The sequence below is a fragment of the Nerophis lumbriciformis genome, linkage group LG11 (assembly GCF_033978685.3).
Source record: "Nerophis lumbriciformis linkage group LG11, RoL_Nlum_v2.1, whole genome shotgun sequence".
Classification (NCBI taxonomy): Eukaryota; Metazoa; Chordata; class Actinopteri; order Syngnathiformes; family Syngnathidae; genus Nerophis; species Nerophis lumbriciformis.
In genome coordinates, this window is record NC_084558.2 from 38,131,536 (window position 1) to 38,155,200 (window position 23,665).

At 39.0% G+C, this 23,665-nt stretch overlaps 1 protein-coding gene across 1 annotated transcript in view; it reads right to left on the minus strand.

The window, feature by feature from the left end:
* The window catches only part of LOC133610415 (SH3 and cysteine-rich domain-containing protein 2-like), a 71,213-nt gene that overhangs the window by 4,870 nt on the left and 42,678 nt on the right, over window positions 1–23,665 (minus strand). Inside the window, exons 5-11 of the mRNA XM_061966659.2 lie at window positions 16,795–16,879; window positions 16,581–16,693; window positions 10,649–10,712; window positions 7,468–7,523; window positions 7,303–7,391; window positions 1,774–1,825; window positions 359–496 (exon numbers count right to left, since the gene is read on the minus strand). Coding sequence (XP_061822643.1) covers window positions 359–496; window positions 1,774–1,825; window positions 7,303–7,391; window positions 7,468–7,523; window positions 10,649–10,712; window positions 16,581–16,693; window positions 16,795–16,879 — 597 coding nt within the window. The remainder of the gene's footprint in view (window positions 1–358; window positions 497–1,773; window positions 1,826–7,302; window positions 7,392–7,467; window positions 7,524–10,648; window positions 10,713–16,580; window positions 16,694–16,794; window positions 16,880–23,665) is intronic.

The following is a 23,665-nucleotide window of genomic DNA, read 5'->3' on the forward strand; positions in this document are numbered from 1 at the left end:
ATGGGCGAGCGGTGAGAGTAGGGGCGAGCGGTGGGAGGATGGGCGAGTTGTGGAAGCATTAATGAGTGGTGAAAGTATGAACAAATGATGGGAGCAAGGGTGAGTGGTGGGAGGACGGGTGAGGCGTGGTAGCATGAGAGTACGATTGGGGTACAAAGAGTTGGGAAAATGGACGAGGAAGGGTAGAAGAGGCAGAACGTGAGAGAGATTCTTGGACTGAGTCTATAAGTGAGCTGCATTAAAATCCAAACAGTCCTCTTGTCATTTCAGCAATTTTCCGCATTAATTTGCATAACTTGTTTTAATGCGTTCTGTGTGTATACAGTAAGTGTGTAGCAAGCATTTTATGTGTTTTCACCTGGGCCTCTTTCACCGTCATCTGGCCTTTGTCTCTGTTGCCGTGGAAACCAGCCGTGACCTTCCACACCCGCTCGCCGGGGCGGACGCGCTGCACAAAGTTGGCTGGGAAATATCCCACCTTGTTTTGGCTTTTCCCCTGAAAAACAACGCGCGCACACACACACGCACACGCACACGCACACGCACACGCACACGCACACGCACACACACACACACACACACACACACACACACACACACACACACACACACACACACACACACACACACACACACACACACACACACACACACACACACACAGGTTATCATTTGTCTATGGAACTTAATTAGGTATGCAACTTAATTAGGTACACTTGCATAGCCTACATCAGGGTTGTCCAAAGAAAATTGAAGGTTCACACTTTGGCATTCCACAGTTTTTGGATAATAACTTAAATATAACATTAGTCAAATAATTTTATAAATAATTAAATCATGAAATAAAAAAATTATCAAATCATGAAATAAATAATTAAATCAGGAAATAATTAAATCAAGAAATAATTTATTAAATCATGAAATAATGTATTAAATCATGAAATAATGTATTAAATCATGAAATAATTAAATCCTGAAATTATTAAATCATAAAAACAATGATTAAACAATTAAATGTAATTGTACATTAAATAAATTAATGACACATTCAAAACCACATTCATGTATCTAATTTTAATTAATTAATGAAACAAGATGTATTTATTTATCTAATTTTGTCCCATTTGGGCCACCATAGATTGCAGTGAGAAAATGTGAAAATATAACTCTTGAAAGAATCGATGCTGTAGGATACACAGGTAGTCGACCATTTTCCGGGTATTTGGATCATTTTTCTGCGTTTTGGGCCCCGCGCCATATTTGGACACCCCTGCCGTACAAGCCTGTTATGTCTGCTTTGTTTATTTGATTAATGATGCAGATTATTTTAAACAAATCACAATTATCTACTAAAAACACAGCTTGCAGAATTAACAGAACAAGAACAACAACAGAAAAGCAGCAGCGTTGTGAAGCGCTAATCTCTTACAGCAGCCATCAGAAAGCAGACCAACAAAGCAAAGGCATGTTTGCACCATGCAAGCATTAATTAGCTCAATTATTACTAATGGAAACTATGGTAACTTCTGCCTGCGTCAGGAAGCTGACGATCTCCCTGACAGACAGACGTCTTATGAAACACTTGACGCCATCCACGCTAACACCTACATCCATTGAGCTTCAAGAGCACCAACAGGTCTGGTCTTCTTTGACTGGAGGAGGCTTGACTGATTGCACAAGAGCCATAATAGACAGCCTGTTTGTTCACAATAGGTCAACTAGAACAGCGGGAATAAGAACAACCCCACCAAAAAAATTCTAAAATAAACTTACCTTCCACCAGTCCTCATTGGAGTCATCCGTGACTTTGACTCGATCCCCAGGCCTGAAGGAAAAGTCAAGAAAACGTGTAAAAAGAATTGAATACATTATTTTGGAATACATTTTTTTTCTATAGTACAAGCTTTCATTAAAGTATGAGTTGTTTAATTTGTTTAAGTTGGAACAGTTAAAAAGCATTCATGTTTGCTTCTTAACATGTTCGCTTATGCAACGCTACGCTAAGTCCAGTCCAAGATTCCCGTTAGTATTAGTGAGCTGGTCTGTTTTATCGTGGCACCTTCCATAGCACATTACGTTTGCACATACGTCCCACCTGGAGTTGTACCGACACCAATATTTTATTAGCAAAATGTATATCGTTATGTATTTCAATACTTTAATACAGGGGTGCTCATTACGTCGATCGCGATCTACCGGTCGATCTCGGAGGGTGTGTCAGTCGATCACCAGCCAGGCATTAAAGAAATAGTCCTAAAAATGAGCGATCATAAATCTTCACTATGACGTCACTTTCGTCACTTGATTGACATTCACGGCACCCGAGGGTCTTCTGAGATGACGCTGGCTGCTGCTAGCTCATTAAAATTACCGACTGGAAGGCGAGAAACACTTTATTTCAACAGACTCTGGCGCCGTACCTGTCGTCAAAACTCCAAAGACCGACTGCACAGTTCATCCTGCCTGCGCTACCAAAATAAGAGTCTCAGAAAGCTGGCGTGCACAAGCTAGCAAGCTACGGAGTTTGCCGACAATGTATTTCTTGTAAAGTGTATACAAAGGAGTACGGAAGCTGGACAAATAAGATGCCAAAAACCAACCACTTTCATGTGGTATTGGACAGTAAGGAGGACTTTTTTTCTCCTCCATTCGAAAATGCGGACGTTATCATCACCACTGTCTGATTCCAATCAATGCAAGTCATCACAATCAGGTAATACACCAACTTATATTCTTGTCTTCATGAAAGAAAGGAATCTATATGTGTTAAACATGCTTGTATTATCTTTAACCACCTTTAAGTTGTTAACAATATTAACTATATGTGTTAAACATGCTTCTATTATCTTTAACCACCTTTAAGTTGTTAACAATATTAACTATACGTGTTAAACATGCTTGTTTTATCTTTAACCACCTTTAAGTTGTTAACAATATTAACTATTTGTGTTAAACATGCTTGTATTATTTTTAACCACCTTTAACTTGTTAACAATATTAACTATATGTGTTAAACATGCTTGCATTATCTTTAAACACCTTTAACTTGTTAACAATATTACCTATATGTATTAAACATACTTGTATTATCATTAAACACCTTTAATGTATTAACAATATTAACTATATGTGTTAAACATGCTTGCATTATCATTAAACACCTTTAACTTGTTAACAAAAACATATGTTTCATAAATAAGTAAATATAAATTATATATATGAATGAGGTAGATCCCCACGACTTGATCAATTGAAAAGTAGCTCGCCTGCAGAAAAAGTGTGAGCACCCCTGCTTTAATACATAATAAAGGAGAACACACAAAATGTCATTATTGGCTTAATTTTAACAGAACGTTTATGATAAAACGTATGATTAAACATATGTTACCCTTTGCACCCAAAGAACAATATTAGAATTAAAATTAAAAGGCGCATTAAACACATAAGCTTTTCTTATTGCACTCAAATAACTGTTTACAATTATTTTACATATTAGATAAAGCCTGCCATAATCTTGAATAAGGTTAGAATTTAATAGAAAGCTTTATTGATATTGTATTAAAATGCTTTATGATTCATGGTTGCCAATTTTGATGTGTGCTTTAAGACAAATACAACAATTAGTAAACACAGATAAGACACGTAGTAGGTAAAACACACAATGTTAAAGATAAAACACAAATGAAATAGTATTTGTTGCAAAATTCAGTCAATTCACTTGCATTATTTTACATTATGTGGGCTCTAATAATTTTCAACAAGCCAACCAGCTGTATGCGTGTCTCGTATCTACTGTATATGTGCACACTGTTAACTATATTACCTGCCACGCGTTGAACTCCTTGTGCAGGTCTGAATGTTTGATTTTTAAATGTTTACCTAAATTTGAAGCAATATAAAGAATAAGTCATTTTTATTTGTAGCACATTTGGAGCTCCAAACAGTGCATTTGTTAAAATCAATTAATATTTAATAAATAAAATAACATGTTTAGTCTTTTTTTATTATTTATTTATTTAAATACAAATGTGAGAAACAAAGAGTGACGTCAAGATATTAAGTTTAGTTTTATGCATAGGTACCGTATTTTCCGCACTATTAGCCGCACCTAAAAACCACAAATTTACTCAAAAGCTGACAGTGCGGCTTATAACCCGGTGCGCTTTATATATGGATTAATATTAAGATTCATTTTCATAAAGTTTAGGTCTCGCAACTACGGTAAACAGCCGCCATCTTTTTTCCCCATAGAAGAGGAAGTGCTTCTTCTTCTACTGTAAGCAACCGCCAAGGTAAGCACCCGCCCCCATAGAAGAAGAAGCGCGCGGGTATTACGTTTCATTTCCTTTGTGTGTTTACATCTGTAAAGACCACACAATGGCTCCTACTAAGCGACACACTGTGGTTCTAGCTTGCCATGCTAATGGCCAGAAACTTCCACCCATGGTGATATTCAAAAGGAAGACCTTGCCAAAAGAGAATTTTCCAGCCGGCGTCATCATAAAAGCTAACTCGAAGGGATGGATGGATGAAGAAAAGATGAGCGAGTGGTTAAGGGAAGTTTACGCGAAGAGGCCGGGTGGCTTTTTTCACGCAGCTCCCATGTTGATATACGACTCACATCACAGATGGTGTCAAAAAACAAGTGAAGCACACAAATACAACACTCGCCGTCGTTCCGGGTGGATTAACCAAAGAACTCCAACCGCTCGATATTGGTGTCAACAAGGCATTTAAAGCATGACTGCGAACGGCGTGGGAACAATGGATGACCGAAGGCGAACACACATTCACTAAGACAGGGAGACAGCGCCGGACGACATACGCCAACATCTGCCAGTGGATCGTAAATGCCTGGGCGGATATTTCGGTCTCAACTGTGGTCCGAGCTTTCCGGAAGGCAGGATTCACAGAACTGCTGGAAAAACAACAGCGACACTGACTCTGATGACTTCGACGAGACGGAGACGGCCATTTTGGATCCCGTAATTCGCCCAACTTTTTAATTCGGACACCATAGGAGAAGAATTCGAGGGATTTATGAATGAAGAATAACTTCAGAAAGTGAGTGTTATGTTTATTTTGTGTGTTGTGACATTAACGTTCGAGCAACATTAAGTTATTGCTATTGCTCTGCACTATTTTGAATTTTACTATGTTTGTGATTGCACATTTGCACATTACCGTACATTTTGGGAGTGAACAGAGTTGTTAGAACGCTGGTTTTTAATATATTATTAAAGTTTAACTGACCTATCTGACTGTTTTTTTGACATTCCCTGTAGCGCAGTTAGATGCGGCTTATAGCACGGGGCGGCTTATAGGTGGACAAAGTTTTGAAATATGCCGTTCATTGAAGGCGCGGCTTATAACACGGGGCGGCTTATGGTGCGGAAAATACGGTAAATATCAGTGACGTGCGGTGAGGTTGATGGCTGGTGAGGCACTGACTTTATCACAGTCAGATTTACAAACATATGAACCCTAAAGAGTATCTTATTCACCATTTGATTGGCAGCAGTTAACGGGTTATGTTTAAAAGCTCATACCAGCATTCTTCCCTGCTTGGCACTCAGCATCAAGGGTTGGAATTGGGGGTTAAATCACCAAAAATTATTCCCGGGCGCGGCGCCGCTACTGCCCACTGCTCCCCTCACCTCCCAGGGGGTGATCAAGGGGATGGGTCAAATGCAGAGGACAAATTTCACCACACCTAGTGTGTGTGTGACAATCATTGGTACTTTAACTTAACTTTAACTTTACACATACAAAAATCACATTTATTTAAAAAAAACGTTATTATGGTCTTACCTTTACTTATAAGTGCGGGAACAGTGGTGTTCGTGTTGGAGGAGTTGTGAATGAATGAAATATGAAATCCGTGCTGCAGTCTGCAGGTGTACATAATGTTGTGTCCCTGCAGTCGTTCACGCTCCTCCGGCGCGAGCATTGTTTATGTTGCACTTTTTGGCTTCTTGTTAAGTGACTTTTTTTGGGTGGATTCGGTCTTGCACGTGGAGGGTTTGGTTGTGGGTTTTGGTTGGTGTGGCGCTCCCGTTGGGGGGTGCGTTCCGCGGCGGGGGGTGCATTAACCGGCACCAGGAGGCGGGATTACGCGAGCCTCAGCCAGTGCGTCTTTGCAGCAGTTTTATGATTGCTCAGCACAATAAATACTTTACACACATACAGTTGTTGACAAAATACACTGTACATTATATACCTCAGCTAACTAAACTATGGAAATGTATAATATAGTTCATATAGCAATACGGTCTCACTGCACAGCATGCCAGCAGTTAGCCGAGTCATTGCGCAATCCATGTTGAGGCACAACTGAGTGACGTGCCTCAACTGGCTGCTGATCACCGCACCGTCTCTTCTCAGTATTTGAACGACAAATGTGAAAATTCAGCGATTTTGAATAACAATAATCTAAAACTGGTGAAGTTAAATGGAAAATAACTTTATAGTATAATCACTGAATACATATAACAATTTTTTTTCTTTCCATGATGGCAGGTGAGGCCCTGCCTCACCTGCCTCTAGTGACCGCACGTCACTGGTAAAGATGTACGCCAGTGGGCAAGAAGATATCCCCTTGCCATTTCTGTTCATGGTATCATTATCAAAAAATGACTTCACCAAATTAAACTTAATTTAAAATGGCGACTTAATTGTAGGGATTAAGGTTTTACACTGCGGATAAATAAGTATAGTGTCAGCCAGAGGGGATCAGCGTTTATGAAAAATCGACTGATAGTAATCGATGGCTGATCGATCGGCACATCCCCTTCCTAATTGTATGTTTTGACTGAGAATAAGCAGTATTTTGTCATTTTCCTTAAATTGTCAGTGCATGTATGGATTTTACTGACCCCGACAATTGGTAGAAAACGGATGGATGGAAGTTCGACCCAAGCAAGAAGCAGGTATTTGTGAAGATGTTTCAGCTTTGGGCGCGGTTTATTTATTGATACGTCAAGGGCTGATAAGCCACTTATTATTGCCCAAGCTTGATGTCGCTATAGCTCTGTTTTATGGCTCACTTGTAAATGTTGCAAGAAGATTTGAGTGAGCAGAGAGCGCATCTTGCACATGTGGGCGTCATAAACACACTCAGCAGATTCCTTCATCCACTAATAATGTTTTCCTTTTTGCTGTCTAATACTCAACGCAGCTGTTTTCCCAACACGGGGGGCAGCTCAGCAGCTCCTCAGTCACATCGCTGAGGTGGCAGATGGTGTGCTACACACACTTCTTGTAGGGACCATGCACGCGCACACACACACAGAAAGGACTCACTGAAGTTCCAAGTCATTCTTCTCCTGAGGCAGAAACTTGTAGAGAGCCACATATGTGTGGATGGAGTGGATCTCAACGTGCTTCGGGGTCTACAAGAATAATTTAGTCTTAGACGCAGTGAAGCAGAAAGAAGCTGGAAAAAAAGAAGAGTAGATGATTGCTCACCTTCAGGCTGACCCGCTCTTCTGAATCCGCCTTCTCGCTTTCAGGAGGGGTGAGCACTGCAGGGACACGAACACAAGGTGGAAGAGGGCAAGAATTGTCACGTGAAAAACAAGAGTAAAAAGGGAATAAAAGAAAAGGAAGGGGTCCTTTAAAAACAACCACAATTTTCTCTCGTGGGACCTAGAAAAAAAATATCGAAAAAGCAAAGTTCAAAAAAAGTATGACAGTTACCTTGGTTTTCATACGCTCCACTTTCCCGATTGATTTTTCAACAAAAATTATGCCGTTTGTTTATCGGACGGCGAAACATTGCACGCAACAATCTTGTCTCTTTTCCCACGTAGGTGCCCACACAAAAAATCCCACATGTTGGTGACTCAGTCCCTATGCTGTTTTTAATATAAGGTCTAAATTTACAAAACACTATTGCAAAATAAACCAGCATAGGCCCCAAAAAAGTTGCAAGTGCCAGTACGTTGATAAAGAAGGCGAAAATCACTACGAATTTCAAGAAATAATATATTTAAGTGGCATCCCTGACCTTTCCCTGCTCCCTCTCCGCCCATCGCCAACAAAAGTTGTCAATAAAAGTAAAAGTGATCATTCAACAATTCATTAGATTCTTAATCTATATGTACAAACCCCGTTTCCATATGAGTTGGGAAATTGTGTTAGATGTAAATATAAACGGAATACAATGATTTGCAAATCATTTTCAACCCATATTCAGTTGAATATGCTACAAAGACAACATATTTGATGTTCAAACTGATAAACATTTTTTTTTTTTTTGCAAATAATCATTAACTTTAGAATTTGATGCCAGCAACACGTGACAAAGAAGTTGGGAAAGGTGGCAATAAATACTGATAAAGTTGAGGAATGCTCATCAAACACTTATTTGGAACATCCCACAGGTGTGCAGGCTAATTGGGAACAGGTGGGTGCCATGATTGGGTATAAAAACAGCTTCCCAAAAAATGCTCTGTCTTTCACAAGAAAGGATGGGGCGAGGTACACCCCTTTGTCCACAAATGCGTGAGCAAATAGTTAAACAGTTTAAGAACAACGTTTCTCAAAGTGCAATTGCAAGAAATTTAGGGATTTCAACATCTACGGTCCATAATATCATCAAAAGGTTCAGAAAATCTGGAGAAATCCCTCCACGTAAGCGGCATGGCCGGAAACCAACATTGAATGACCGTGACCTTCGATCCCTCAGATGGCACTGTATCAAAAACCGACATCAATCTCTAAAGGATATCACCACATGGGCTCAGGAACACTTCAGAAAACCACTGTCACTAAATACAGTTTGTCGCTACATCTGTAAGTGCAAGTTAAAGCTCTACTATGCAAAGCGAAAGCCATTTCTCAACAACATCCAGAAACGCCGCCGGCTTCTCTGGGCCCGAGATCATCTAAGATGGACTCATGCAAAGTGGAAAAGTGTTCTGTGGTCTGACGAGTCCACATTTCAAATTGTTTTTGGAAATATTCAACATCGTGTCATCCGGACCAAAGGGGAAGCGAACCATCCAGACTGTTATCGACGCAAAGTTCAAAAGCCAGCATCTGTGATGGTATGGGGGTGCATTAGTGCCCAAGGCATGGGTAACTTACACATCTGTGAAGGCACTATTAATGCTGAAAGGTACATACAGATTTTGGAACAACATATGCTGCCATCTAAGCGCCGTCTTTTTCATGGACGCCCCTGCTTATTTCAGCAAGACAATGCCAAGCCACATTCAGCACATGTTACAAAAGCGTGGCTTCGTAAAAAAAGAGTGCGGGTACTTTCCTGGCCCGCCTGCAGTCCAGACCTGTCTCCCATCGAAAATGTGTGGCGCATTATGAAGCGTAAAATACGACAGCGGAGACCCCGGACTGTTGAACGACTGAAGCTCTACATAAAACAAGAATGGGAAAGAATTCTACTTTCAAAGCTTCAACAATTAGTTTCCTCAGTTCCCAATCGTTTATTGAGTGTTGTTAAAAGAACAGTGGTGAACATGCCCTTTCCCAACTACTTTGTCACGTGTTGCAGCCATGAAATTCTAAGTTAATTATTATTTGCAAAAAAAAAAAAAGTTTATGAGTTTGAACATCAAATATCTTGTCTTTGTAGTGCATTCAATTGAATATGGGATGAAAAGGATTTGCAAATCATTGTATTCTGTTTATATTTACATCTAACACAATTTCCCAACTCATATGGAAACGGGGTTTGTATGTTGGTGTAGACCAGACCTGGGCAAATTAAGGCCCAGGGGGCCGCATGTGGCTCGTTAAGCTTTTCAATCTGGCCCGCCGTACATTCCCAAATAATTTTTTTAGATCTTTAAGATGGAAACTGTAGCTGTCATTATGATGTGCAGTGATGTTTTCAAATTATTGGAAGTCTTGAACTATACAGAGTATTTCAATGGTTGCTTTTGCATTATATACAAGTTACTACGGTAATCTAAGTCACAGCAACTCAGACGAGGCACCAAGCAGTGTGGGTGGGGAGCGTTTCCACAGACTGTTTCCAGGGCAGCCAGCCTGAAATGCGGGTGTCAGGGACAGACGCGGAAGGAGATTTTTACAACAAAGTTCTAAAGCTTAGTGATATATCAGATATATCAGATAGTAGTTGGGTTTATTTTTTACCCTTCGCGTTCATATTTCGCTGTGTTTTGTTGCATTTTTGTTGCGTTTTTCGCTTGATTGTAAAATATGTCGATCGAGAGGGGGTGTGACGTTCATATGTTGTCAATATTCAGTGTTTTATCGTTCATAGTTAATATTGTAAATCATTCTTTATTTTCATGTACATTCTGGTTCTCTCATTCAGTAAAAAAATGTTTGAATTTCATTCCGGCGGTCTGTCATTATTGTTTTTAGCATTCAATCAGACATTATTCTGAGGTTTTGTATTAGTTTTCCTAAAAATAGATATACCGGGTCCCAGACACATTTTTTTCTGATGACAAAAGTCATCAGACAGTCTCTGTTTTGAGATTGTTGATCAACTACTTCCTCGTCATTTTTTTTCTACGTCTTGGTTGATGCTACAGTATTTTTTCGGTGCCCTGAACAGATTTCTTTTGGAAAAAATTATTTCGGTTTTTGCACGATTCGGTTTTCATTTAACCTTTTGGAACGGATTACGAACGGAAAGTACCACAACACATACTTCCTGGAATGGGCTCCTCTTCAGCGATTGGCTGATTCTCTAGTTTGTCTTGCAGCTTTTCAGCCTGTAAAAAAAAAAAAAAAAAGACATTCATCAGTTAAATTGTCCAGAATTTACATTCAGTATATGTCTGGTGCTTGTTGAGTAGGAGTTTGTGCAAAAATGCAATAACTCGACCAGTATAATAAACCAGAAAAATACTGCTTTTGACAATTATGTGAGACGTCAGCAAACCCTAAGACTTCAACACAGTAAGCAAACTTTTTTTGGCCTTTTTTCTGGTTCTAAGTGTCATTGATGGCAAAGGGGGGAAAAAATCCACAATGACCATCCATCCATCCACCTTCTACCGCTTGTCCCTCTCGCACAGAAGCAACATTTTAAGTGATTGTGACTAATGAAGACATTACACAAAAGTCCTGCCTACTCAGTACACATCTGAAAACAATAATAAATGAACAGAGAGTTATTGTTTTTAAAATACAGAAGCAGGCAAAAGACATTAAAATAACCAAGAACGTTTTAAAATTAGGTCCTAATGTTAAAGGGGAACATTATCACCAGACCTATGTAAGCGTCAATATATACCTTGATGTTGCAGAAAAAAGAACATATATTTTTTTAACCAATTTCCGTCACAACGTGACGTCACATCGGGAAGCAATCCGCCATTCTCTCACTTTCGTCGGTGTGTTGTCGGAGGGTGTAACAACACGAACAGGGACGGATTCAAGTTGCACCAGCGGCCCAAAGATGCGAAAGTGGCAAGAAATTGGACGAAATCTGTTCAAAATACGAGGCTGTGGGGAAAGCCGACGAAATGGTCAGTCGTTTGTTCTGCACACTTTACCGACGAAAGCTATGCTACGACAGAGATGGCAAGAAAGTGTGGATATCCTGCGACACTCAAAGCAGATGCTGACATCAACTCCAAAACTGGACAGATCAGCTTTCAGGAAAAGAGAGCGGATGAGGGTATGTCTACAGAATATATTAATTGATGAAAACTTTATTCATTACTCGCGGTTTTACGTAAATTATTATACATAAACTGTGTTTACCAATAATTTAGCTTAAAAACATTTAAATGCAGACAGCCCTGAAATGGGCTGTCTGCACTCTCAAAGTGCATGTTGTTGCCAAATGTATTTCATATGCTGTAAACCTAGTTCATAGTTGTTAGTTTCCTTTAATGCCAAACAAACACATACCAATCGTTGGTTAGAAGGCGATCGCCGAATTCGTCCTCACTTTCTCCCGTGTCGGTGTCTGTCGTGTCGTTTTTGTCGGTTTCGCTTGCATACGGTTCAAACCGATATGGCTCAATAGCTTCAGTTTCTTCTTCAATTTCGTGTTCGCTACCTGCCTCCACACTACAACCATCCGTTTCAATACATGCGTAATCTGTTGAATCGCTTAAGCCGCTGAAATCCGAGTCTGAATCCGAGCTAATGTCGCTATATCTTGCTGTTCTATCCGCCATGTTTGTTTGTATTGGCATCACTGTGTGACGTCACAGGAAAATGGACGGGTGTATATAACGATGGTTAAAATCAGGCACTTTGAAGCTTTTTTTAGGGATATTGCGTGATGGGTAAAATTTTGAAAAAAACTTCGAAAAATAAAATAAGCCACTGGGAACTGATTTTTAATGGTTTTAACCCTTCTGAAATTGTGATAATGTTCCCCTTTAAGCAAATCAAAAATAACGTTGAAACAACATGCTTGTTCAGTTCAGTTCAGTTTCAATTTACTTGACGACGTTTAATCAATGTTGGGTTATTACATTGATTTGACCATTGAATTTTGGTCATTTCCCAACTAATATTCTACAACACAAATACAACAATGAAACAACATGCTTTTTAACAACGTTTATTCAACGTCAGGTTGTTTGACCATTGAAATTTGGTAATTTCCCAACCAACAACGTGGATCCAACGTTAGACATCAACGTCTCAATTTACAAATACAACTATTTTGCAACGTTGTTTCAAAGTCACTTTTAAAAGGACATGTGTGTATAATCAACATTGTATCAAAGTCTTGTGCCTGCTGAGTTCTTTTTTCACTTTTTAAATGTAATGGATTGTTTAAAAAAACTTTTTTTTTTTCCCAGACAGTGAATTTTGTTGTAAAAAAAAAGAGAACCATAGAACCAGATGCGAAAGTCCTCGTGACGTAGGAAAAAGGTACGTGTGTCCCTGTCAATAAAATAATGAGTACAGTAGCTTTTGATATTGAAATACAAATGAATAAATACAATAAGTGCTATTTACCAAATCATGCCAAACACTAAATTATCATTTGGTATTGTGGTTTAGAAAAAATTAAAAATTAAAAAAAATCTCACAAAACTTCAGAAATTGAAAGATGTCGACAAATCTGGCCGGATTTAAATTTAGTGAGCATCTTTTTCTTTAGATTTTGTCTGTTAATGTTTGTGATGCCACCACTTTCTGGTACCATTTGTGGCAAAGAAGAAAAATATGATGACAACCATGGAACCAGAAATTGAACTTATTGTAGGACAATATGGCTAATAACGGTGCACATAAAAAGGCCCGAATGTACACAGCTGTAACCATGTCTATAAATACAAGAGGCTAGTATGCTAGTTTCTCATTGACTTCTTTTTACACTTATGCAGTTAATAGTAGTGATGGGTCTAATGATACTGAAGCATCAATGCATTATTAAACACAAGGAGTGATACTGTGTACCTCGTTACCTCCTCGTGTGTGTCACTTTAGGAAAAAAACCACGTGATTGATTCAGCTGCTGGGTCATTTGACTGCGACGCGCCAAATTGTGTTTCATTTGGCCCCCGAGTGACAGCTCGTATTAAAAGAAGCCAGAGGGGTGGCATGCCGCTTTTTACATTGGCTTTAGTCGCCATCAACGATCCAAACGGAACTAAGAAAAGGGAAAAGTTCTGAAACGTGGGAGCAGTGTGTTCTCAAAGTGCTAAATAAGATAAATGTGTTTCCTATTTGGCTCATTGCCCAGACTTGTGCGTTTAATATTCCTTTCTGCACAGCTATTCATTAAAAGAAGCAAAAAAAAACAAACACCAATACTTGCTGACTGTTAATTTTATTTGCAGGTCACAATCCAGCAGATGGCGCTATGATTTAGAACAGTGATAATGGAAAGAAGTATTTCAATCAGAGGTGTTAGTTTATGGACTGTGGAATAAAACAATGCAAATCTCTTTCTGTATTCAAAAAAAATAAAAAATTATGATAAAAAGATATGACTGAGTAGAATTCTGTCTTCATTATTGGTTTAATTGTTGTCAAATGAAAATATGGCTTTGTTGTCGCCAACATCGAAAGTCAACTGTTGTATTTGTGGAAATAAGGGGCAGATATTCTAAGTTTGAAACTTCTTTCTGCTCCTTTTCATTAATATTTTTACTTTAATGTTATGTTGATTGATTGATTTTATTCCTTTGTGAATGTGAGTGTGAATGTTGTCTGTCTATCTGTGTTGGCCCTGCGATGAGGTGGCGACTTGTCCAGGGTATACCCCGCCTTCCGCCCGATTGTAGCTGAGATAAGCTCCAGCGCCCCCCGCGACTCCAAAGGGAATAAGCGGTAAAAAATGGATGGATGGATGGATGTTTGATTTTTTATGAATGAAATAAATAAATGAACTGAACTATGATGAAACACCAACACAACATCGGCGCAGTGTCAATACAGCCAGTGAGTGTGCCACACACTCACTGAGGCATCTTTGACCCATCAATATTTAATAGTGCACCCAACAATTTTTCCCAAAAAAAGAGGAGAGATATAACATTAGAGGAAAATCTAAATTAAAACATGTGTATGCTCGTACAACACTTAAAACCTTTAGCATATCTGTATGTGGAATTCAATTATGGAATGGATTCACTAAAGAAATCAAACAAAGCACCAATATGATTTAGCTTAAGAGACTGTTCAAACTATAAGTGTTCACAAAATACACAGAACAAGAATTATTATGAACATCTTGAAACCTTTTTTTTTTTTTTTTTTTTTACTCCTTTTCGGACGTGCTGTAATGAAACAACTGGAAATATGTGATGCATTACATTGTATCGTATGCATGTTCCAAATAAAACTGAAACTGAACTAAACCCTCTACAGCCCACTCTTATATCCTCTATGCCAGTGGTTCTCAACCTTTTTTCAGTGATGTACCCCCTGTGAAAATGTTTTTAATTCAAGTACCCCCTAATCAGAGCAAAGCATTTTTGGTTGAAAAAAAAGAGATAAAGAAGTAAAATACAGCACTATGTCATCAGTTTCTGATTTATTAAATTGTATAACAGTGCAAAATATTGCTCATTTGTAGTGGTCTTTCTTGAACTATTTGGAAAAAAAGATATAAAAATAACAAAAAATGTGTTGAAAAATAAACAAGTGATTCAATTATAAATAAAGATTTCTACACATAGAAGTAATCATCAACTTAAAGTGCCCTCTTTGGGGATTGTAATAGAGATCCATCTGGATTCATGAACTTCATTCTAAACAGTTCTTCACAAAAAAATAAATCTTTAAGATCAATATTTATGGAACATGTCCACAACAAATCTAGCTGTCAACACTGAATATTGCATTGTTGCATTGTAATGAATGGAATAGCCTACTTGATTTGATGTTCAGTTTATGAACTTACATTCATATTTTGTTGAAGTATTATTCAATAAATATATTTATAAAGGATTTTTGAATTGTTGCTATTTTTAGAATATTTAAAAAAAATCTCACGTACCCCTTGGCATATCTTCAAGTACCCCCAGGGGTACGCGTACCCCCATTTGAGAACCACTGCTCTATGCCATCAAAGTTTGGAGTACACAATTTTTAATCTACATTCCACGGTGGTGTCCTTTTTAATTTTACACTTGTACAACAGTTAAAAAGTGTGATGCATGAAAGGGGCTGCCCTTCCCTATGTGACTTAATGTATTAACTAATTTTTAGGCTTGTATGGCGGTTAAGAATGTTTAAATATTGCCTGGATAGTGACTTAGGATTTTATGATTGAACAAATTATTAATAATTCCTTAATGTTCTAAGTCAGGGGTGTGAAAGTCAAAGCCCCTTAAACAACTTCTTAGTGATTCAAAATAATATTTGGATATTGACACATGTTATCTGTATACCTCCTAAGACAGGGGTGTCAAAGTCAAGGCCCGCGGGCCGAATGAATTATCTATGGCCCCCGGGATGATATTTGATTAGTATTAGAACCGGCCCGCAGGCCACAGCCGCCTGCTGCTGTTTTGCATGCACCAATACTCCATCAGTGTTGGCGCTAGGAATTTTCAAAATGGGATCCCAGGGACCCCATCAAGTCATAAAAAATGGGGTCCCTAAGTAAATTTTTAGGGTCCAACGTTTTTGTAACCGTTTAAAAAAAATAAAAAATAAAAAGATAAATGTATGCATTGTCCTGTTATAGCTCACATTTCATATTGTGTTTTGGAAAAGGTTGTCATAAACTTTACTTAATTCATAAAAAGAAAAAAAAAAGTTTATGCATATGTAAATGTATTCAGTTATAAACATTCATTCACATTCTTCTTTCCTTCATGGATCTAAACTTTAGTAATATTTTCAGAATATGTTTGTTTCATTTTTGGCCAAAGTAAGACAAAGAAATAATCTGAAGTTGGCTTTATTTTTTAGTTTTAATGCCATGATTTTAATAGTCCGTGTACAGATTTTCCTCCATGCAGCTCCTTAGTTTGACACCCCTGTTCTAAGGGAAAATAAAAATGTAAAAAAAAAACACCAAAAGATTACTTAAATGAATAAATGATAGAAATTAAATATGATTCGCTAATGTGTATTTTTTTTTTCTTGGCCACAGCATTTTAAGAACAAATGTTTACGTTCTTTCATAATTAATTTTTCTAGCGCTTCCCTACCTCATGACAGGGTGACTCCGTGATGCTTCCAAAGCTGGAGCGACTCATATGAGCCAGCGACGTGCCGTATCGCAGCGCTTCATACACGGGGTCCAGGTTGACGTTATCGGCCTCTGGAGCAGAAAGGACGACATTTGTCATTAAATGGCTGATAATTACATAGACATAAAGACATAAAAGACACACGGGGGTTAGTCATCCTGACGTCACTCACCCTGGACATCAGGAGCCTCCCTGACCACGCCCAGTGAGTCGGTGGTTAGTAGAGGTGAGCTGAAGTTCCTTTTAAACGCTCCCGTCTGATGACAGTGCAGGGTGGAAAGAAGTGACAGGTAGGCAGCATGGAAGGGAAGGCAAGCAGAAAGAAGGCAAGCTTGTATGTGTGCATTGAGAATCAGGTAAAGGAGTGTTAGTTAAAAGTAGTTTGAAAAGAAAGAACGCAGACAACCACAGTGTAGAGATGTCCGATAATATCGAACTGCCGATATTATCGGCCGATAAATGCTTTAAAATGTGATATCGGAAATTATCGGTATCTGTTTCAAAAAGTAAAATGTATAACTTTTTAAAACGCCGCTGTACGCAGTGGTACACGGACATAGGAAGAAGTACAGAGCGCCAATAAACCTTAAAGACACTGCCTTTGCGTGCCGGCCCAATTACATTATATCTACGGCGTTTCACACACACAAGTGAATGCAAATCATACTTGGTCAATAGCCATACAGGTCACACTGAGGGTGGCCGTATAAACAACTTTAACACTGTTACAAATATGCGCCACACTGTGAACCCACACCAAACAAGAATGACAAACCCATTTGGAGAGAACATCCGCACCGTAACACAACATAAACACAACAGAACAAATACCCAGAACCCCTTGTATCACTAACTCTTCCGGGACGCTACAATATACATCCCCCCCCCCCAACCCCAACCCCCCCCCCCCCCCCCCCCCCCAAACCCAACCTCCTCATGCTCTCTCAGGGAGAGCATGTCCCAAATTCCAAGCTGCTGTTTTGAGGCATGTTAAAAAAAATAATGCACTTTGTGACTTCAATGATAAACATGGCAGTGCCATGTTGGCATTTTTTTCCATAACTTGAATTGATTTATTTTGGAAAACCTTGTTACATTGTTTAATGCATCCAGCGGGGCATCACAACAAAATTAGGCATAATAATGTGTTAATTCCACGACTGTATATATCGGTATCGGTTGATATCGGAATTGGTAATTAAGAGTTGGACAATATCGGAATATCGGATATTGGCAAAAAAGCCATTATCGGACATCTCTAATAATGACCATAGAACTGGAAATGGAACTTATTTGACAAAAGCGCTACATGTGTCCGTCTCCATAGCAACCAAAGAAGTGCGCGTGTCTATTTTCTCGCTGTTTAGTACAATATGGCTACATTGACAACACATTCACAAACAAGACGGACATCCTGCATAAAAGGAAAAAAAATGTGATGACGACCATACAACGGGAAATGGAACTTAGAAAGTAAAGGAACGACAAAAGCGCTAAACGTGTCGGACATCTCTACCACAGTGTATGCCATAGGACATCTGAACGTTAAGTCAACTAGGTTTAGCTGCCCTACCCAGTGGGGAAAATAATAGAATACTGTTTATAACCATTTTATACTAAAAATATAATTTATGTGTGAAAAATTAAGAATTAGATACACGTGTTGGCATTAACGGTCACAGCATGACAGTAACAACATGATATATTAAATCATAAACAACAGCTAACGTGCACAACAAATCATTTTAAAACTTAAATTTGTTAGTATTCTTCCACTTTGCTGTCACACAGTCCAATGTGTCATAACATGCATGTACTGTGTTGCCTGTTAGTTTTTCTGACAATCACACTGCATGGCGTCGCTGCTATTAAACCCTAAAGTTTGACCTGCATAAGTCAGATTGACTTGAAATTTCTCACACAGCTCAGTACCGCCCTATGAAAACACAGACTGTAACGTTCAGGTGTTTAGCCAAATCACAGTGAAATTTGGTACACACCTTTAGGGGACGGATAAGCACACGTCTGTAATATTTGAGCAGGATTGGTTGATGACCATCAAGCAAAATGCCTTCGCAGAGGGCCCCCTTTCTAATAGTCTATGAATCGCTGAGCATTGGTCTAAAGATGATAAAATGTTACCTTGTTTCCCGGCCAAGTTATATGTATACTAACATGTCTTCCAATGTATTTTGAACACAACCCATTGGGAACGCCATCAACAAGTAATTTCATTCATTTACAATAATTTCCATTTTCCACATGACTGTATGTGTCAAATACTGAAAACCATTTTGGCCTTTGAATATTTAATATATAAAGCGTTGCTAATGTAATATTAAACTATATTTTTGTAACGTAATATCAAAAAATTGGCCCTCGTGTGAATGTTGTCTGTCCATCTGTCTTGGCCCTGTGATGAGGTGGCAACTTGTCCAGGGTGTACCCCGCCTACCGCCCGAATGCAGCTGAGATAGGCTCCAGCACCCCCCGTGACCCCAAAAGGGATAAGCTGGATGGATGGATAGAATATCAAAACATCTATACTGCATCGGGAAAGTATTTACGTTTTGTAATGTTACAGCCTTATTCCAAAATGGAGTAAATTATTTTACAAACTACACACATAACCCCCTTAATGACAATGTGAAACATTTGTTTTTTGTTTTTTTAGAATTTTTTGCAAATGTATTAGAAATAAAAAACTAAGAAATCACATGTACAAGTGTTAACAGCATTTGTCATGAAGCTCAAAAGTGTGCTTGGGGGCATCAGGCTGTGGAGTCGTGCTGTGATAAATTTAGTTGTTTGGGAAATTTTTTGGAAAGGCACACACCTGCCTATACACTTGACAGTACATGGCAGAGCACAAATCAAGAATGAAGGGTTAAAAAAAAGTTGCCGCAAAGATGTCGTTTCTGCCATCTCAGGGGATGTCAAAGTCGACCAGCCTGTCAGTCCATGGCCACATTTTTCTACTATCAGGTGAAAGATGCATGAATTATAATCTAGAATTTACTTTGTGACGAAGCAAAAGCAGTCGCCGGCTTAGTGTGTCAACAACAGCAGTGTATTAGTGCATTAGCTCACTGCTATCAATTCTGTACTCTTATCCAACAGAGCTGCTGGGTTCATTTTGTTGTATGTCTTGACTACAATGACAACAAAGCTTTCGAACATGTGTAAACCTTTAAATATAATAAACAAATAATAATACTTGTTGCATACTTGTATTTTGAAGTTTTGAAGCATTGAACAGAAAGTCACCGTGTGCACATTTGAATGCAGTGTAACTAAACTTCACGCTGCTTAGCAATAACAAAGAAGTTGACAATACTATAATGCATTGAGAAGGTTATTGGCTGCAGGCTCCCAAACCCTCCAGGACTTGTTCTCCGCCAGGACCAGGAGGCGTGTGGGTCGGATCACAGCTGACTCTTCTCACCCTGGACACAAACTATTCTCCCTTCTCCCCTCAGGCAGGAGACTACGGTCCATCCAGACCCACACCTCCCACCACCTGAACAGTTTTTTCCCCTCGGCCATCAGACACATGAACAATAACAAGATCTGATAGCTCAGTTACAGCTCATTTTATTACCTATTCTGTGTTATATGTGTTTTATTTTGCACGATTGCACCAAGAAAACTTTGTGAACCCGTTCTCAATCAACGGCAATAAAAACTATTCAGATTCTGACATCACACAACATAAACAGTCCCATTTTTCATCGAAATGACCTTTTGCAAATCAAATTGCGTATGGACAAAATACAGCCGACCATGTACATGCAGGTATGTCAACGTCTGCTTGAGCTATAACATTTGTTTTGCAAGAAGAAAAACACTGGATTGGGACTTGATGAGTTGGTTGACATATAAGCAGGCTCCACTGTATTGTGTCTATTGACTCCATTCTAACAGCCTCCAGGTGCTACCACTACAAGCAACTATACTGGCAAAGAGACAAGTCACCCAGCCATAAATAGTCACCTTGTCGTCCCTTAGGGGCTGAATTGTCACTATCAAGGTGATGGAATGTGAGGAGGACGTATGAAGGCAAAAAGAGGAGGGAGGAGGAGGAGCAAAGGTCAAGTGAAAAGGATACTGGTAGAAAAATAATAAGATTGGAGTCTTTAACACGGATGCTTAAAGTGTCATCAGGGGTCCAGATGGTCCAAGAGGACACATGAAGACGTGACTGTATTCTGTCCTCTTTGATGCCTGATCAAGCATGGCTAAAAAGAACCAACCGTGTGTGTGATCTTTTTTTAGCAGAATAAAATACAGTACATTTGTCAGTGCAGTAAAAAGAGTACACGTCCTATTTATGGGCACGCACACTTTTGTTTTGTCTTCCAAAAATAAGACGGATCACGCGCCCCGCTTTTTGCTGAACTAGGTCACACAGCTTGATTTTGTAAGACTTTTGGCAAATACTGTGTGACTTTTCTTGGATAGCGCCACAGATAGAGGAAAAGTGCGATGATAACCACTAGGGCTGGGCGATTAATCGATATACTCGATATATCGCGGGTTTGTCTCTGTGCGGTATAAAAAATGACTATATCGAGATTTTCGAGTATACGTTCTCACGCAGTTGCTTTTGTTGTGGGCATTACACTACAGGCTCTTTCCACTCTTTGTTGTCTCTCCTTCTCACAGACAGCAAGCGCACCTTCTTACATACGTCACATATGTATACGCCTTCGCGGTGCAGAGAGGTAGCAGCATGGGTAACGTTAGCTGTGGTGCGAGTGGTAATACGAGAGAAAGAAGGTGCGAAACTGGTAACAAATGAAGGAAGAATTAATTCCCAAGAAAAACAGCAGGTGGTCCATCGTCTGGCGGTGGTTTGGCTTCAAGTGGGAATATGTCGAACAGACAACCGTAATTAGTCAAGTGTGCGGCAAAAGCGTTGCTACAAAAAGTAGCATTACTGCTAATATGTAGGATCATTTGAAAAGTCACCTGCGAGAGAATGAAGAGTGCTTGAAACTCCGCATGTCAACATCTCCGTTCGGTGCCACACCAACAAAATGCAGAGGCAACCATTTCCACATCAACACCGTATGAAAAAAATAGTCAGAAGGAGATAACGATTTGATTTCCTATTATGCAGCTCATTTTTATTTGACACTAATTGAAATATCTTGTGTGACATCATGCACAAAAGTGCACTTTATTTGTTTTAAACTATTGTAGTGGCGTTCTGTACAAAAAGTGCACTTTAATTTAGTGTTGTTTTGATATGTCATCTTAGTGACGTCATGCACAAAAGTGCATTCATAGCTTGTTTTAAAATGTCTCTGACAATCTTGCACTTTCTGTTTTGAAATGACATGAATGTTTGTGCCACTGCTTAATAACTGTTTTATAAATACAGTTTTTGTAAATTGACCTAGTTGTGATTTCCATCTCTGCATGAAAGTTTAAAATGAGCATATATTAATGCAGTATGAAGAAGAATGTTTTAATGTAGACACATAGAATCATCATACTGCTGTGATTATATGCATCAAGTGTTCATTCAAGACTAAGGCAAAATATCGAGATATATATCGTGTATCCTGACATGGCCTAAAAATATCGATATATTAAAAAAAGGCCATATTGCCCAGCCCTAATAACCACAGGACCTGAAACGGAACCTTTTGTATTGTAGCGGTAGAATAGCTAACACTGTCCTGGCTGTCATGGCTGGGTAAACAACACAAAAATCCATATAAAAAACACCTACCACCACCAAAATGTGAAGTACAGTGGTACCTCAACTTAAGAGTGCACAGATCGAAGAATGTTTTGAGATAAGAGTCTCTAGGCCAGGGGTGAGCAATTAATTTTTACCGGGGGCCGCATGAGCAACCCGAGCACTGCTAGAGGGCCACATCGACAATATTTCAATTAAATTTTGCTCAATATTATTTTTTATATACACCGTAAGATAAATAATAATAATAATAATAATACTTTCATTTAACCTAACTTAACTTTATACCAAAAGCACTGCTTTGGAAATCATTTGTACCCCTTTTAGAGATCACATTTAGTTCATTTTAAACATCCTCATGTTGCACAATGAAATGTAAGCATAGGATGAAGTGTGCATTCCTGTAACTTTCTCTCGTATCAGCATTCCATGATTAATATCAATAAATTAACATTAATAATAAATGACAGTAAAATAAGCACACGTATGACTGAGGAGTCATAGTGCAACTTTGTGTGGTGTTTGAGTTGTCCGACTTTTTGTGTGGCCATAAACGCACCAGTGGCTTAGTGCTATGCGTGTTGGTGACAGATGACAAGTTGATTTTGGCCTGGTTTGTACGGCAGAAAATGACTAGTTTTTCGAGATAGAAGTGTTTTACTCATGTTTTTGGTGTGGTTATGGCTGAATATAAACAGTTTTGCTCAATAAAGTGATCGATATAATTCCTGGCCTCGAAGCATCTGGATAGACGTTACAATAATTGAACGGTGTTGACGAACACCGTTCGGGCCGCTTGTTGTCACTGTCACTCAGAGTTGCATTGCAAAATTACACAGAATAAATGTGTTTATTTTGTTTAGAATTCAGATGGGATTCGATATGGTGCGCGGCATATATTTGCTGTGCGCAGAGGACGCTTGACCAGTGCGCAATTGCGCAGGCGCGCACCTTCGAGGGAACGTTGCTTGGCAGTCAATGTCTTGTTGAAAACACGCCAACTTTTCTCTTTTTAGCGTCTCGGGAGTAACCGTGCATCACTTGTCGCTGTGCACCTTCACTCACAGGTTACACACGGACATACGTCCATAAATAACACTTTTCAAAATAAAAGCAGCACAGTTGTATTGCGCGCACGACATAGATGTTTTTTCAACTTTATTTTGTAATTTGTGATTGCAGCTGTTCACATTCACTCACAATCACGCACGCGCATACGTCCACACGGAAGTAATACAAATAACGCTTTTCAAAACAAAAGCAGCACCGTTGTATTGCACACTCGACATAGATACTTTTTAAAATTTATTTTGTAAATTATGATTGGCCTCAC